The sequence below is a fragment of the Quercus suber genome, unplaced genomic scaffold (assembly GCF_002906115.3).
Source record: "Quercus suber isolate HL8 unplaced genomic scaffold, Cork oak 2.0 scaffold_345, whole genome shotgun sequence".
NCBI classification, from domain to species: Eukaryota; Viridiplantae; Streptophyta; class Magnoliopsida; order Fagales; family Fagaceae; genus Quercus; species Quercus suber.
In genome coordinates this window covers 657,029-674,048 of record NW_027069797.1, presented here as the reverse complement: position 1 = coordinate 674,048, position 17,020 = coordinate 657,029, and the positions used below count along the sequence as shown (strand labels likewise).

The window sequence follows — 17,020 nt, the reverse complement described above, 5'->3', positions numbered from 1 at the left end:
TGTTCGCCGTTGGCCTCTTTATCAAATGGATGTGAAGAATGCTTTCCTCAATGGAGACCTTCAAGAAGAAGTGTACATGCAACCACCCCCTGGCTATCCACACTCAGGCAGTCAAGTTTGTCGCCTTCGCCGTGCTCTTTATGGCCTCAAGCAGGCTCCTCGAGCTTGGTTTGAGAAGTTCAGCTCAGTTGTTGCTCAGCAGGGTTTCACTTCAAGTCCTCATGACACTGCTCTCTTCATCCGAAGATCCTCTGCTGGTATCACTCTTATTCTTCTCTATGTTGATGATATGATTATTACTGGAGATGATTCTGCAGGTATTCGCTCTCTTCAGCACTTCCTTAGTCAGCATTTTGAGATGAAAGATTTGGGCACTCTTAGCTATTTTCTTGGGCTTGAGGTTACCTCATCATCTGATGGATACTATCTTTCCCAAGCTAAATATACTTCTGATCTCCTCTCCAAAGCAGGTATCACTAACAACAAGACTGTTTCCACTCCTTTGGAATACAATGCAAAGCTCACACCCTTGGATGGTGAACCTATCTCTGATGCTACTCGCTATCGTTAGTTGGTTGGTAGTCTGATCTATCTCACTGTTACTCGTCCAGATATTTCACATGCAGTGGGTATGGTTAGTAAATTCATGGATGCCCCTCGTTCTGCCCACTATGCTGCTGTTCTTCGAATTCTCCGATATGTCAAGGGTACACTTTATCATGGTCTTCACTACTCCTCTCGGTCTTCTCTTGAGCTTCATGCTTATTCAGATACGGACTGGGCAGGTGATCCGACTGATCGATGCTCTATCACAGGTTTCTGTTTCCTGTTGGGTACTTCTCTTGTCTCATGGCGTAGCAAAAAGCAGGATGTTGTTTCCCGTTCTAGTACTGAGGCTGAGTATCGTGCCCTTGCCGACACCACCTGCGAGCTTGTCTGGCTTCGCTGGCTCTTGGCTGACATGGATGCTCCACAACCCACTGCTACTCCTCTTTATTGTGACAATTGTAGTGCTATCTACATTGCTCATAATGATGTCTTCCACGAACGCACCAAGCACATTGAGATCGACTGCCACATCACTCGCCAGCATCTCATGAAAGGCAATCTCAAGTTGTTCTCCATCTCATCTACTGACCAGCCTGCTGATATCTTCACCAAGTCTCACCCACCTGGTCGTCTTCGAGATCTTATATCCAAACTCCAGTTGGCTTCCTCCTTGCCACCTCGAGTTTGAGGGGGGATGTTAGTGTATAGATTAGCCCATTGGGCTTAGCCTAGTATATTACTTGTACTATATTTCTATTACTTGTACTGCACACATACCTAGCCTATATAAAGGCTCTCTTTTGTACATTGTTTCACACATAATATTATACTGACTATTCAGTCATTCTCTCTCTTTTTATATTGTTAACAAAGGGAAAGTTCATTCTAAAATTATCAGCGGGAAAAATATACATTTACCCCAAATATAGATAACCTGTGCAATCTTGTGGCTTGATTTTGGATTTAACAAGCTCTTCTCTCAGCCATGTGTAAAGTTTAAACTTATACTCGTAACGGCTAAGCTCAACCCATTTGTGACTTGTCAATGAAATATAAGTTTTTTTTTTTTTTTGGTAAACATGGAATATATTAAAAGCTAACCAACAGCCTCAAGGGCTATATAGTTGCAAACCCGGTTACAAAATAGAGCAGAGAGGTCTTGCATCAACAGTTGGGACATCTCCACAGGCGGAGTGTCTAATGTACAAAAATCGTGAAATATAAGTTATATAACTAAGAAAATTGTGTTTAATAGCAAATATCTAGGAGTTGCAACTTGCAAGTGGCAGACAGCCACTAAAAATTCAAACGTTAAAAAAAAAAAAAAAATACAAAAACAGTGGGACCAATAATTTATATTCCATATTCATAAAGACGTTTCACGTTTGTAATTGAAAATAACATAGCTTTAATTTTTTTTTTTTTTTTTTGAGAAGCACATAGCTTTAATTAATCATTGTATAAGGATTCGTTTCTCAAAAAAAAAAAAAGTATTCACCGTATATTGCTAATCATGTGCGGGCGCAATTGTAGTAAAAGACAACAATCAAGTTCAACAAACCTGGACCATTCCAAAAGGAAGAAATAGAAAAAAGATAAAAAAAAAATTGATGTGCATTTTTTCCTTGTTCTTTTATTACACGCGGTAAAAGGCTAGATCAAGTGCCACAGCATGAACGAGATTGGATTTGAACTCACTCTGTCACTTCCACGACTCAACGAGTTTGGTCAGTGCCACACGAGATGACCCGCCCTCAATCAGTGCTGCCTTAGCTCCATCTTTCATAGCAAGTGTTCGTTCCCTTATCGAGTTACCACTTTCCGAGTCCATCAACTCTCTAACTCGCTTCTCCACCTCTGTTGCACTCACAAACCCATCCTCTGACTCCATCATCGACAAAGCAATCTTCACATCTTCCACCAACACCACCCTGTTGAACCTTTGCTCTGCGTAAAGAGGCCACGCCACCATTGGCACGCCCGCACACACAGCTTCCAACACCGAGTTCCACCCACAATGAGTCACAAACCCACCCACCGAGCCGTGATTCAACACGGCCAGTTGTGGTGCCCATGACTTCACTACTAAGCCTCTCTCTTTGGTACGGTCCAAAAACCCTTCTGGAAGCAAAGAATCTAAATCTGGGTCAGGTTGAGCTGACACAGCCAAGCCGTGTTTCTCACTCGGTGGATTTCGTACCACCCATAAGAACCTTTGGTCACTCTTTTCCAATCCTAAAGCTATCTCCTTTAGTTGTTCTATAGAGAACAAACCCAAGCTTCCAAAGCATAAAAACACAACACTTTGACTCGGTTGCGAGTCAAGCCAGGACAAACACTCGGGCACGGCTTCATCTTCATTTTGAGTCCCACTTCTTTCGTTGTTTTTTGCTATCAATGGTCCTATGCAGTAAATAGGTGGGGTTGGACCGTCTGGTACGCATAGCCCCTCTGAAAGTGCTTGAATAGCTTTTGGTTCCAATGATTCAAAGGTGTTGGTAATTATTCCTGCAGACTTAGCCATGGTGATTGAGCTGTTTAAAAAGAACTCGTAGGCCTTATCGTTACGGTCAAGTAATGGTTTTGGCATATCTGAAGATGGTATTGGGGATACTCCAGGAACGATAAGGAGGGTGTTAAGGTCTTTCAAACTTTTTGTGGTGTTTTTGTGAATGGTGGGGTGGAATAGAAAATAATTTAGAGCAGCAGCGCCTGAAGTGAAAAAGAAATAGCCAGGGAGGTTGAGATTGGAAGCAACAGAGAGAGCATAGGAGCAAAAGTAGTCCATGATGAGAGCTTTGACGTTATGGGTTTTGGAGATAGATAGGAGAGATTGGTGGACATTGGGATTGTTGAGGCGAATGAGTTCAAAGGTGAGAGTTTCATGGTGAGGAGAAGTGGTGGGAGGGAGAGTAACAGTGGGCAGATTGTGAAAAGTGATGGAAGGAGTGGTGGAAGAGACAGAGGCTATGTATGGAGCTGTGGAACCAGCGTTGTAAGGTGCCGGGGCGATGAGTATGTGAATGGTGAGTGAAGGGTGGTGTGTGAGTATTAGTTTGCCTAGCTCTACCATGGAAATCAAGTGGCCTATGGCTGGGGTTGGGTACAGAACTATCGCTTCCATGGCTGTTTGAGTATTGTGTGTGTATGTCCATTCAATTTAAAAGATAAGATTGGTGTCCTTCGAAGCTTTTCTTATTGATTGAGGAAAAGTAAACTATTTAGGACTGCGACTTCAAGGTGTCACAGTCAGTCTTGTACGCTTGTGAGAAGGTACATGTACATTGGTATCTATATACTACCGAAGGTCTGGATCAAAGAATCCTAGACCGGCAGCTGAGTTAGAATAATCAATCAAGTCCATGTTTGATTGTTTTTTTGTCATGGAGCGTTCATGGATTCACGATCTCATATTACGGGACAATAATAGGTAAAAAAAAATTCTAAAATAAATTATTAATATGTGGTCGGACGTTGGACTTTTTTAATGTCCGTTTGGATACAATTTATTTTGTTAAAAATTAAAAATACTGTAACAAAATAATTTTTAAATGTGTAAATAGTACCATAAAACTTATTTTTAATTAAAAAAATTACTAAAAAGTGAAATTTGTAGATCTTGTAAATAGTACACAAGACCCACTGATATTGTTGAAAAGTTGCTAAAAAGTCAAATATTACAACTAAAACAAAAGGGGGAAACGCAAACGCTAGACGCGCAAATGTGCAATCCAACCACTACTTTAATGTTTGTTTGGTTTGCATTTGCGTCAGACTCGTTTTGCATTTTAGTTTTTTTTTTTTTTTTTTTTTTTTACTAACCTAGTGCCTCTTGCATTGTTTATGTCAATAATATTTTTCTTATGAACAGTAATTTGAAAAATAATTTTTTTATTATTTTTAATTTTTAATAAAATAAGTTGTACCAAACGCATATTAAGTATCCTACTTGAGAAATGATTAATGCTCTTCTCAACGACACTTACCATACGTCATTGGACAGGGGCAGCCGGCCATGATTAAGAGTTGTGACTAAACAAAAGCAAATTTTAATTTTAATAACTATGATAAGAGCGTCGCGACAAAAGTTGTTGTGAGGTTGCACACCTAGAATATACTTTTTTTGGTAGAAAAAAGTACGCTTTATATCAAAAAAAAGTTGCACTTTGATTGTGTTTGTAACGTCAGATATGAAGTCGGCAGCAGCACTTTGCCGGACAATAATTCCAACAAAAAGGAAAAATATTAGAAAAATAAGTGCACAACTTTTTTACGCCGTAAAAACAATAGTATAACTAGATATAAAAAGCGCCAATGCATAAATAGTGTAATTTTGGTTAGTTCAAGTGATACTTGTAAAGATTAGATTTGAATTCTTAATTTAAAATATGAATGAACTTAGTCTCAAAAAACTCAAAACAATGAATTTGTAGAGAATAAGTTAGAAAATTGGGTTTTAGTTAATCAAACAATAAGTTAAGTAAGCTGGTGACAAAAGAGTGAAAAAAAAAGTTTAAATTGAAGAAAAAATGTCCTCAGCAATGTCCGAGAAAACTAGTTCTTATATAATGCTCTTAAATATAATTACAAGTCTGGTTCTAGATTGCTACAGTGTTCATTCTTTGATTTTTCGATCCCTTAGTCTCATTGCCCCCTCATTCTTTTATACTGTCTTTCCTTTTCATCCCTACCTTCCATGTGCATGCTAGATGATTGGTGTTGATACTTGTCTCATCAGTACTTCCCATAAGTCTTCATGTAGTAGTTGTAAAGCTGAAATCTACTGTTCAGGTATCACCTCCATGTTAATGCGGCTAAGGAGTTAGTTGCAGTACATTTAATGCGAAAATAGCATCTTTTTCCTTAGATATTTTAGGACACTTCCCTACCCTAAGCTCTCATAGTGCTTATCCGTATCAACTGAGTATTTCTGTGACGTTCCCCCGGACGACAGACCACTTTTACGAACCTAGACCTCAGTTAGCCGAGGAGGCTCTTATCCTCGACACAATCCCCTAGGCCGTTATGATCTAAACTGACTTCTCCATTTGCCAACATGAGCTCTTTTGACAGCGTTTACCCCCTCGGACACCTTCAATCCTCGGCTTGGGCCTTAGGTCCATTATATTCATAAATAATGGGCTCCGGGGCCCAATGCCCCTACAATACTGTAGCTACAGTAGCTACAGCGTTTTTTCTTTTTTTTCCTAGTCTTCCGTTTGTACTTTTTTTTTTCTTTTAAATATTTGTATGTGCCGGCATATATATTGTTATATTGACATAACAAACTTCACAATATTTTTATAATTATTGAGGTGTCAATTTTTTATAAGTTAAAATAAAATATGAAAATGTAACCAACCACAACTAAAAATAAATGTTTTGTGAAAATGTTGTGACACTTGTTGGGTGAATGTGTAAAAGTTACAGTATCTTTGGTTTGTTCAATATATACTGTTCATCGCTTTTCTTTTCTTTTTTTCAATCATCGATTTGTGCTCTTTTAAAAAAAATATATATATATATATATTTATAAGAGCTTGCATATATATTGTTATATTGACATTACAAATTTCACAATATTTTTACAATTATTGAGATGTTAGTTTCTTATAGGTCGAAATAAAAGAATAAAATATGAGACTGTGACCAACCACAAATAAAAATAAATGTTTTGTGAAAATATTGTAACACTTGTTGTTATCACAAATGTAGGGACTCAATTTGGATTTGACCCTGAATATGAATGGGTTTTCAGCCCAACAAGCCCAAACAATAAATTTTTAGAGTATGGGTCCAAGAACTAGTACTGTTTGACAGGAAAGGTTCTACTCATCAAGTAACAAGGGATACTTTAGGTTCATTCCTTGAGAAAATCTCTCCTCGGCTCCTTTCGGTCAGTCTCTCTCTTTTTTTTTTTCTTTTTTCTGCAAAAGTCCCCCATTGTTTCCTTCGTTCCTATGTTATATACTCCGTTCTCCCCCCGTTTCCATTGTACACGTGTAGTTCTTATCTTGGGAGCTTCTTTCTGTCCCATCCAGCACCTACCGGAACTTTTAGCTTAGTGGCCATAAAGCTGCTTAGTTACTGTTCAGGTATCACCTCCACATTAATGCGGCTAGAGTGTTAGCTGGAACGCATTTAATGTGGAGGTGATGGCCTTAAAAGATATTTGCTACCTTCCCCGACGCCCCCTTAAGTTATATCCAATTTCCAGTTCAGATACAACTTTGCGGAGTCTCCCCAATAACATGAAAGTTACATTCACCTCGGATTTTGGTGTCCTCGGACGTGTGTTATGCCGCTGTATATAATATCCACTCGTTTCTCCTATATTACCCATTTAGTAATAACAAAACTTTTTTAGGCTGTCCTCGGATAACTAAGTGTCCTCGGATTGGGCCATTGGGCCCCGAGCCCACTCCTGAGGATTACTATACCTTTTTAACTAACAGGCCCCACAATAGCCCCTCAAAATCTCGCTTTTTGCCACCTCGGGAAAAAGGGAGATTTTGATATCCAGCCCTTATTTATTTCGTAGGTTTCCCCCGCTTTCAGAATGCCTTTTCGTTTACCCAAGGCACGCTCCTGACGTTTCGGCGTCATGAGCACGTCATTATTAAATGATAACTGCTCTGTTGTCTCGCACGTTCAACGATCTGATGCAAATCTAACGGTGGGGGATCCTTTGCATTTATGGGCGGGGCTTTTCCCGCTCCCACTTTCTGTGCCCTTATAAAGTGCCTCTCAAATCAAATCTTTCTTCAGTTACAAATTACTCCCTCTCAGCACGTATTCATTGAATCTGTCTTTCTCTCATTACTCCACGCTCTCATAAATACTAAGAGCCCGTCTGAGGAGCTTATTTTCCAAACCTGTAAATTTCCTTAACCCTTCCTAGTTTTCCATCTTCTGTATCAGTTTTTCTCTGCTACTGTTAGACAATGGGTAGATTTAAGCATCTAGTTGATTCCGATGAGCAAATAGAATCATTTAGGACTAAGTATAGGATTCCCTCAACAGTGGGTATGAGATATGCTTCCTCCCAAACTTGGTTGCGCGATACAAAAACGGGGGAGGTAGTTATCCCCATGGTAGCTTTTGTCGAGGGAGGGATGACTATCCCAATGGGTAGTCTGACGAGAAATTACCTTAGGTTTTTTAGGTTATCTCCTACGCAGTGCGCCTCGAATATGTTCAGGGTGCTTGGGAGTATAGAAGCTTTAAACGCCTTATACAATTTAGGTTTAACCCATCACGATGTGAACTGGGTATATAATCTCAATCATTTGAAGGACCAGGGATATTACCTTAAGTCTAGGTACCCTGCAGTAAGATTGATCCAGTGCCTCCCTACCTCAAACAAGGGTTTTAAAAACAATTTCCTTATTTTTTCCGGGGAGTGGCACGATGGTTTGCCTTGCCCGATTGAAGAGGGACAACCAGGTGGGGTTCCTAGGATGTACGTCCCTGATAAGTCAGATTAATTTTCTAATTGAAGCAGTTTTTATTTCTAATGGAAATTTCCTTTTATGTTTTAATTACTTTGCAGACAAACGCGCCACTAGACGCAATCTCAGGCTGATCAACAGGGAGAGCCTAGATAGAATTCTGCGGTCCGAGGTGTATGTGAATCCCTCCGACGACCAGTTACGAGCAGCACACTTAATACTCAAGTACAAACCTGCGTCCACAGCCTTTCAGGCTCCCAAGTGCGTGATAAAGGCAAAAGATCCTCGGTTCCACCTTATCAGTGTAGCCTTTGAGGGATTCATCGTTCCTGAGGGCACCCCTATTCCTGAAGGTGAGCCCTTCACTGAACCATCGCCTGAGGCCACTCTTTCTATAGGAGATTCATCATCATGCTCCGTTCCCCAAAAAGTGAGAGAAGAAGAAGAAAAAGAAAAAGAGGCCGAAGGAGGAGAAGAAGAAGAAGAAGAAGAAGAAGAAGAAGAAGAAGACATCCCAAGAGGACCTGTAGAGTTGCCTGATTCTGCCGACGAATTTGAAGTTTTTGATCAACCCCAATCTCCTGAAGTGACTTCTAAGAAAATGGTTATCCAAAGGAGAAGTCAGAGGAGTTTGAAAGAAGTAATTGAGGGCCAGCCTGGCAGGGGGTGGAAAAGCAAGTTCAGGTCCAACCTCCATCTCTCCCCCCTCCGCCTCCTCAGTCACCCCAACCAACTGTGACTGAGCCCAGTGACCCGAAGAGGAGGAGAGAGCCGAAGGGCAAAGAAGTGATGGACGCATGGAGGACTCACACTACCAGTGAGGGTGAGGACCAAAGAGCTGCTAAGCAGCAGAAAACAAGTCATGAGACACAACGAGGGGTGGATAAAACAACCACCTAGTCTTCGGATCCTGAGGCTTCGCTCCCAACCCCTATGCTCGATAAAAGGCCTCTAAGGGAGGATGCTTCAATTAGGGATTTTAGTGGCGGGCTTGGGTGCCGAGTAGCCTCAGCATTAGAGGAAACACTTCTTCTTCCCAGGGACATGGCTGAGCTGAGAGCGATCAAGAGAGATGAGGTCTTTCAAAATACCAAAAGATATTTGGGCATGGTATGACGCTTTAACCGTTATATTATTATTTTTATTTTATTATTATTATTATTATATATATATATATATATATATTTTAAATACCATTTGTTACGTATTGCGAGTATATAACATAGGAACGAAGGAAACAATGGGGGACTTTTGCAGAAAAAAGAAAAAAAAGAAGAGAAAGACTGACCGAAAGAGAGCGAGGAGAGATTTTCTCAAGGAATGAACCTAAAGTATCCCTTGTTACTTGATGAGTAGAACCTTTCCTGTCAAACAGTACTAGTTCTTGGACCCATACTCTAAAAATTTATTGTTTGGGCTTGTTGGGCTGAAAACCCATTCATATTCAGGGTCAAATCCAAATTGAGTCCCTACAATTGGTGCCGTCTGTGGGAAGAACTTGATCTGTTGAGAAGGAAGGGCAGGTGTGATACTCATGATGGAAGAGGGAGTACCGCAACAACTATTGACGGGCCCGCAACAGGCAGATGCTAATCAGCACCAGGCAGAGTCTAGGGGCTTTCAGCACAGTAATCCGTGGGTAGACCACGAAAAAGGGGGGATCATGAGGGAAGTACCCGAACAACCCATACAGATAGAAGCCGCTCTCGGGGGAAAGGCCATGCTTCCCCTGTAAAGAGCGGAGGAAAGTTGCAGCGCGAGATTAACAAGTTGAAGAAGGAATTGCGATATGAGCGACGAAGGCGTAAGGCTCATAACTCTGGGCACTCCTCTGAGGAGTCGGATGACACCAGTTACAGGCAGAGGTCGAGAACTCCACCCAGCGAATCTTTTTCGTGTGAGGAGGAGTACCACCGTGGGCGAAGAAATAAGAGCCCGACTCGCCAGGGTCAGGGGAATGATGCCTTGAACAAGGCTTTGAATCAAGTCTCTAAGTCGCCTTTCACGCGATATATTGAAGACGCTAGTCTTTCTCGGCGATTCCACCAGCCTGTGTTCACCATTTATAATGGTCGAACAGACCCAGTGGAACATGTTAGCCACTACAGCCAGAGAATGACTATTCATGCCAGGGATGAAGCCTTAATGTGCAAGGTTTTCCCGTCTAGTTTGGGCCCAGTGGCGATGAGATGGTTTAATGGCTTGAGAACTAATACTATTGACTCTTTTGAGAAGCTCACCCAGGCCTTTGGTGCTCGTTTTATTACATGTAGAAGGGTTGTTCAACTCTTGGGGTTGCTACTGTCCATGTCTATGCGAGAAGGGAAAACCCTAAAAGCCTACTCAGACAGATACTGGGAAATGTTCAATGAGGTGGATGGAGCTCACGATGACGTGGCTATGAATACTTTTAAGGAAGGTCTTCCAACTGAACACGGTGTAAGGAAGTCTCTGACTGGCAAGCCTGTTACTAGTGTACGTCAGCTTATGGATCAGATAGATAAATATAGAAGAGTAGAGGAAGATCAGATGCAAGGCAGAGGGAAGTCTAAAGCAGTAACTCAAGAGAGGAGGGATTTCAGGCCGGACTGGTACAACAACAACCGACCTCGGAGGGACTTTGGGGGCAGTCGGGCCTACCAACTCCCAGGTGGTTAGCGCCGTGTTCCGAGAACCAGTGCAGCGAGTTCTGGAGAAGATAAAGAACGAGCCGTTCTTTAGGTGGCCCAATAAGATGGCGGGGGATCCTGCGAAGCGTAATCTGAATCTTTACTGCCAGTACCATCAAGACCACGGACATATCACTGAAGATTGTAACAATCTGTGGGATCACTTAGACCAGTTTGTGCAAGAGGGAAAGTTAACCCAACTTCTGCATCAGTCCGGCGGCTGAGGAGGCCACGTAGGCTCGACGTTTCAGGGGGATGCCTCAAGGGGACCTCCTTTGGGCACGATAAACGTTATATTCGCTGCCCCGGGGAGAACTGGATCTTGCCCTTCCAGGGTAATGTCTGTGTCTCAGTGCTCGGAGGAGGACTCCAACTCGAGCCGAAGAGGGCCAGACTTGGCACCTCGTTGGTGTTAGGCTTCTCAGAAGAGGATAGAGAGAAACATACAACCGCATGATGATGCTTTGGTGGTTACGATTAGGATCGGAGGGTATGACGTTAAGAGAGTGATGGTTGATGATGGAAGTGCCGCCGAGGTAATGTACCCTGATTTATTCAGGGGGCTGAATTTGAAACCTGAAGACCTGACAACATATAGTTCCCGCTGGTGGGCTTCGAGGGCAAATTGATCACCCCGTTGGGAATGGTTAGATTGCCCGTGCAGACTGGGTCAGATATGGCGGAGGTAGATTTTATTGTGGTGGATGCCTTTTCTCCGTATACGGCTATTTTGGGAAGACCATGGTTGCATGCTTTGGGGGCTGTTTCTTCCACTCTTCATCAAAAAGTGAAGTATCCCTCAGGGCGAGGTTTCAGAGATTTTGGGAAACCAGAACATGGCTAGGCAGTGTATGATAATGGCCATTCGACATCGGCCGGAGGTAAGCACTTCGGCTTTAGCCGAGGGTGATATAGNGAATAGTATTATAGGATCCATCTAGCTACGCGCTGAATTGACTTGATTAACTTGTAGCATTTCTGTTGTTCCTCGGGTAGGTGTGCCCAAGTCCTCGATCATGATCATCCGAGGTAAGTTTTGAGCCGAGGAGGTGGCAAGAGTAGCCAAAGAGTCCGCATGGGCATTTCCACTCCTAGGGACATGAGTTATTTTAAAAAATTCAAATTTAGCTTGTATACGCCTAACCTGGCTCAAGTATTCCTACATTCTTGTATCTCGAGCCTCTAGTTCCCCTCTGACCTGGCCCACCACAAGCCCCGAATCCGAGAAGATTTCCACAGCCTTTTCACCCAGCTTATCGACCATTGCCATTCCTGTTAGTAAGGCTTCATACTCCGCTTCATTATTAGTAGCTGAGAATCCCAACCTAAGAGACTTCTCAATGATGACTTCCTCAGGAGATATCAATACAAGTCCTACTCCAGACCCCCGCTGATTTGCTGCCCCATCCACATACACCGTCCAAGGTAAGATAGACTGCGCAGAAATGAGGCCAACCGATTTTTCATCCCTGCCACCTGGGCTTGTCTCTGTCTCTTTAGGACCTTCAGCAAATTCGGCCACTAAATCGGCAAGCACCTGACCCTTCACGGAAGTACGGGGCATATACTTGACATCAAAAGCCCCTAAAATTGTGCTCCACTTGGCAACCCTACCAGCATAGTCTGCACTTCGAAGTACTGCTTTAATCAGATATTGGGTCAGGACAACCACTGTATGCGCTTGAAAATAATGGGGAAGTTTTCTGGTGGCGTGCACCACTGCTAAAATGGCCTTTTCTAATGGCAGGTAACGTATTTCAGCCTCGTGAAGAGACTTACTCACATAATAGACCGGCCGCTGTACTCCATTGTCCACTCGTATCAGAACAAAACTAATCGCATAAGTGGTGATCGCTAGGTAGGAAAAAAGAACTTCGTCTACCTTGGGGCTAGACATGATGGGTGGCCGAGATAGATACTCCTTTAGCTGCTGAAACGCTAAGTCACACTCCTCAGTCCATTCATATCCTTTCCACTTGTGGAGCAATAAGAAAAAAGGCCTGCACCTATCCGCCGATCTGGATATGAATCTATTCAACGCGGCGGTCATCCCAGTCAGTCTCTGGACCTCCTTGGGATTCCGAGGTGGTTGCAAGTTAGCGATGGCTTTAATCTGGTCAGGGTTAACTTCAATTCCCCTATGAGTTACCATGTAACCCAGAAACTTACCTAAACTTACCCCAAATGAGCATTTGGATGCGTTCAGCCGCAATTTATGCTTCCTTAAAATCCCAAAAGTGTGGTTAAGGTCCGCCACGTGCTCGGCCACTACCTTACTCTTTACGACCATATCATCAATATAAATCTCAATGTTTCTACCCAACTGCTGCTCAAACATTTTCGTCATCATTCTCTGGTAGGTAGATCCCACGTTCTTCAAACCAAAGGGCATTACCTTATAATGGTAATTTCCAGTGGGAGTGAGAAAAGCGGTCTTCTCCTGGTCGTCCAATGCGAGTGGGATCTGGTGGTAGCCTTGAAAGGCGTCCAAGAAACTCATCCTAGGATGGCCCACTGTAGCATACACCAACTGGTCTATACGGGGCATAGGAAAAGGGTCCTTTGGGCATGCTCTGTTAAGGTCTGTAAAATCAACACACACACGCCACTTTCCATTCTCCTTTTTCACTACAACTGTATTGACTAGCCACTGAGGATAAAATACCTCTTTGATTGCCCTAGCCTGCTTCAACTTGGTCAGCTCGTCTTTAATAGCCTCGACGTGTACCTTGGACGGACGCTGAGGTGGTTGTTTCTTTGGAATACACGAGGGGTTGACATTCAGATGATGACAGATGAACTCCGGATCCACTCCCGGGGCTTCATAGGCACTCCATGCAAACACATCAATGTTTCTTCTAAAAACCTCGACCAACTGTTCTTTCTCTAACAAAGGCAACTGAGCCCCAACCTGAAAATACTTCTCTGGATCATCACCAACGTTCACCCTTTCCAAATCCTCACACCTCATTTCCTCCGGGGACGCGCCAACCTGGGCTCCTTGAACCCTTGATTGCTATAAATCACCCTCGGCTAAAGCCGAAGTGCTTACCTCCGGCCGATGTCGAATGGCCATTATCATACACTGCCTAGCCATGTTCTGGTTTCCCAAAATCTCTGAAACCTCGCCCCCTGAGGGATACTTCACTTTTTGATGAAGAGTGGAAGAAACAGCCCCCAAAGCATGCAACCATGGTCTTCCCAAAATAGCCGTATACGGAGAAAAGGCATCCACCACAATAAAATCTACCTCCGCCATATCTGACCCAGTCTGCACGGGCAATCTAACCATTCCCAACGGGGTGATCAATTTGCCCTCGAAGCCCACCAGCGGGGAACTATATGTTGTCAGGTCTTCAGGTTTCAAATTCAGCCCCCTGAATAAATCAGGGTACATTACCTCGGCGGCACTTCCATCATCAACCATCACTCTCTTAACGTCATACCCTCCGATCCTAATCGTAACCACCAAAGCATCATCATGCGGTTGTATGGTTCCTCTCTTATCCTCTTCTGAGAAGCCTAACACCAACGAGGTGCCAAGTCTGGCCCTCTTCGGCCTCGAGTTGGAGTCCTCCTCCGAGCACTGAGACACAGACATTACCCTGGAAGGGCAAGATCCAGTTCTCCCCGGGGCAGCGAATATAACGTTTATCGTGCCCAAAGGAGGTCCCCTTGAGGCATCCCCCTGAAACGTCGAGCCTACGTGGCCTCCTCAGCCGCCGGACTGATGCAGAAGTTGGGTTAACTTTCCCTCTTGCACAAACTGGTCTAAGTGATCCCACAGATTGTTACAATCTTCAGTGATATGTCCGTGGTCTTGATGGTACTGGCAGTAAAGATTCAGATTACGCTTCGCAGGATCCCCCGCCATCTTATTGGGCCACCTAAAGAACGGCTCGTTCTTTATCTTCTCCAGAACTCGCTGCACTGGTTCTCGGAACACGGCGCTAACCACCTGGGAGTTGGTAGGCCCCGACTGCCCCCCAAAGTCCCTCCGAGGTCGGTTGTTGTTGTACCAGTCCGGCCTGAAATCCCTCCTCTCTTGAGTTACTGCTTTAGACTTCCCTCTGCCTTGCATCTGATCTTCCTCTACTCTTCTATATTTATCTATCTGATCCATAAGCTGACGTACACTAGTAACAGGCTTGCCAGTCAGAGACTTCCTTACACCGTGTTCAGTTGGAAGACCTTCCTTAAAAGTATTCATAGCCACGTCATCGTGAGCTCCATCCACCTCATTGAACATTTCCCAGTATCTGTCTGAGTAGGCTTTTAGGGTTTTCCCTTCTCGCATAGACATGGACAGTAGCAACCCCAAGAGTTGAACAACCCTTCTACATGTAATAAAACGAGCACCAAAGGCCTGGGTGAGCTTCTCAAAAGAGTCAATAGTATTAGTTCTCAAGCCATTAAACCATCTCATCGCCACTGGGCCCAAACTAGACGGGAAAACCTTGCACATTAAGGCTTCATCCCTGGCATGAATAGTCATTCTCTGGCTGTAGTGGCTAACATGTTCCACTGGGTCTGTTCGACCATTATAAATGGTGAACACAGGCTGGTGGAATCGCCGAGAAAGACTAGCGTCTTCAATATATCGCGTGAAAGGCGACTTAGAGACTTGATTCAAAGCCTTGTTCAAGGCATCATTCCCCTGACCCTGGCGAGTCGGGCTCTTATTTCTTCGCCCACGGTGGTACTCCTCCTCACACGAAAAAGATTCGCTGGGTGGAGTTCTCGACCTCTGCCTGTAACTGGTGTCATCCGACTCCTCAGAGGAGTGCCCAGAGTTATGAGCCTTACGCCTTCGTCGCTCATATCGCAATTCCTTCTTCAACTTGTTAATCTCGCGCTGCAACTTTCCTCCGCTCTTTACAGGGGAAGCATGGCCTTTCCCCCGAGAGCGGCTTCTATCTGTATGGGTTGTTCGGGTACTTCCCTCATGATCCCCCCCTTTTTCGTGGTCTACCCACGGATTACTGTGCTGAAAGCCCCTAGACTCTGCCTGGTGCTGATTAGCATCTGCCTGTTGCGGGCCCGTCAATAGTTGTTGCGGTACTCCCTCTTCCATCATGAGTATCACACCTGCCCTTCCTTCTCAACAGATCAAGTTCTTCCCACAGACGGCACCAATTGTAGGGACTCAATTTGGATTTGACCCTGAATATGAATGGGTTTTCAGCCCAACAAGCCCAAACAATAAATTTTTAGAGTATGGGTCCAAGAACTAGTACTGTTTGACAGGAAAGGTTCTACTCATCAAGTAACAAGGGATACTTTAGGTTCATTCCTTGAGAAAATCTCTCCTCCGCTCTCTTTCGGTCAGTCTTTCTCTTCTTTTTTTCTTTTTTCTGCAAAAGTCCCCCATTGTTTCCTTCGTTCCTATGTTATATACTCCGTTCTTCCCCCGTTTCCATTGTATACGTGTAGTTCTTATCTTGGGAGCTCCTTTCTGTCCCATCCAGCACCTACCGGAACTTTTAGCTTAGTGGCCATAAAACTGCTTAGTTACTGTTCAAGTATCACCTCCACATTAATGCGGCTAGAGTGTTAGCTGGAACGCATTTAATGTGGAGGTGATGGCCTTAGAAGATATTTGCTACCTTCCCCGACGCCCCCTTAAGTTATATCCAATTTCCAGTTCAGATACAACTTTGCGAAGTCTCCCCAATAACATGAAAGTTACATTCACCTCGGACTTTGGTGTCCTCGGACGTGTGTTATGTCGCTGTATATAATATCCACTCGTTTCTCCTATATTACCCATTTAGTAATAACAAAACTTTTTTAGGCTGTCCTCGGATTGGGCCGTTAGGCCCCGAGCCCACTCCTGAGGATTACTATACCTTTTTAACTAACAGGCCCCACAACAATATTTTCACAATTTTTGATATCTCAGTTTCTTATAAATCAAATAAAAAAATGCTAACTCCACAATATTTTTACATTAATTTCACAAAAAATCATAGGTAAAATACAATTGATTGATAAAAAAGTGATCAGTCGTGGTTCTATTTTAAAATTAGTAACAACTTGCTAACTAGAATTTGTTATGAAAATATTATAGAGATAGCATTCCTATAAAATAAATAATAATATATTAGACTGAAACTTACAATAGTTGAAAATAAAGGTATTGTGAAAATATTGCGACAATTTGTTGTGTTCATAGATTTCTTTTTTGGTTTAGTCAAATTTGGTGAGCAAAAATTCACTGTTTCAAGCATAATTTTCTTTTGTTGATTTTTTCTTTTTTTCTTTTTTAGTGCATAGTTTAAATGGTTATCCCAATTAAAACCAATAACAATTTACCACTTAAGATTTGTTGTGAAAATTTTATGGATGTAA

At 43.1% G+C, this 17,020-nt stretch overlaps 2 protein-coding genes and 1 pseudogene across 2 annotated transcripts; 1 reads left to right on the top strand and 2 right to left on the bottom strand.

Annotated features, from left to right (window-relative positions):
* The first annotated feature begins 6 nt into the window (after nucleotides 1–6).
* LOC136061725 (uncharacterized mitochondrial protein AtMg00810-like) lies at nucleotides 7–2,095 on the top strand (annotated as a pseudogene).
* Nucleotides 2,096–2,145: 50 nt separating this feature from the next.
* On the bottom strand, nucleotides 2,146–3,750 carry LOC111988381 (UDP-glycosyltransferase 88A1). The gene has a single exon (XM_024020170.2). It carries the CDS (start codon nucleotides 3,671–3,673, stop codon nucleotides 2,252–2,254), a length of 1,422 nt encoding a protein of 473 aa, XP_023875938.1. The 5' UTR covers nucleotides 3,674–3,750; the 3' UTR covers nucleotides 2,146–2,251.
* Nucleotides 3,751–13,685: 9,935 nt separating this feature from the next.
* LOC136061733 (uncharacterized) lies at nucleotides 13,686–14,270 on the bottom strand. The gene has a single exon (XM_065759903.1). It carries the CDS (start codon nucleotides 14,268–14,270, stop codon nucleotides 13,686–13,688), a length of 585 nt encoding a protein of 194 aa, XP_065615975.1.
* Nucleotides 14,271–17,020: the final 2,750 nt, after the last annotated feature.

Bases quoted from the DNA above. Each gene is read 5' to 3' on its own strand.
- LOC136061733 (XM_065759903.1), bottom strand. From the start codon at position 14,270: ATGTCTGTGTCTCAGTGCTCGGAGGAGGACTCCAACTCGAGGCCGAAG.
- LOC111988381 (XM_024020170.2), bottom strand. From the start codon at position 3,673: ATGGAAGCGATAGTTCTGTACCCAACCCCAGCCATAGGCCACTTGATT.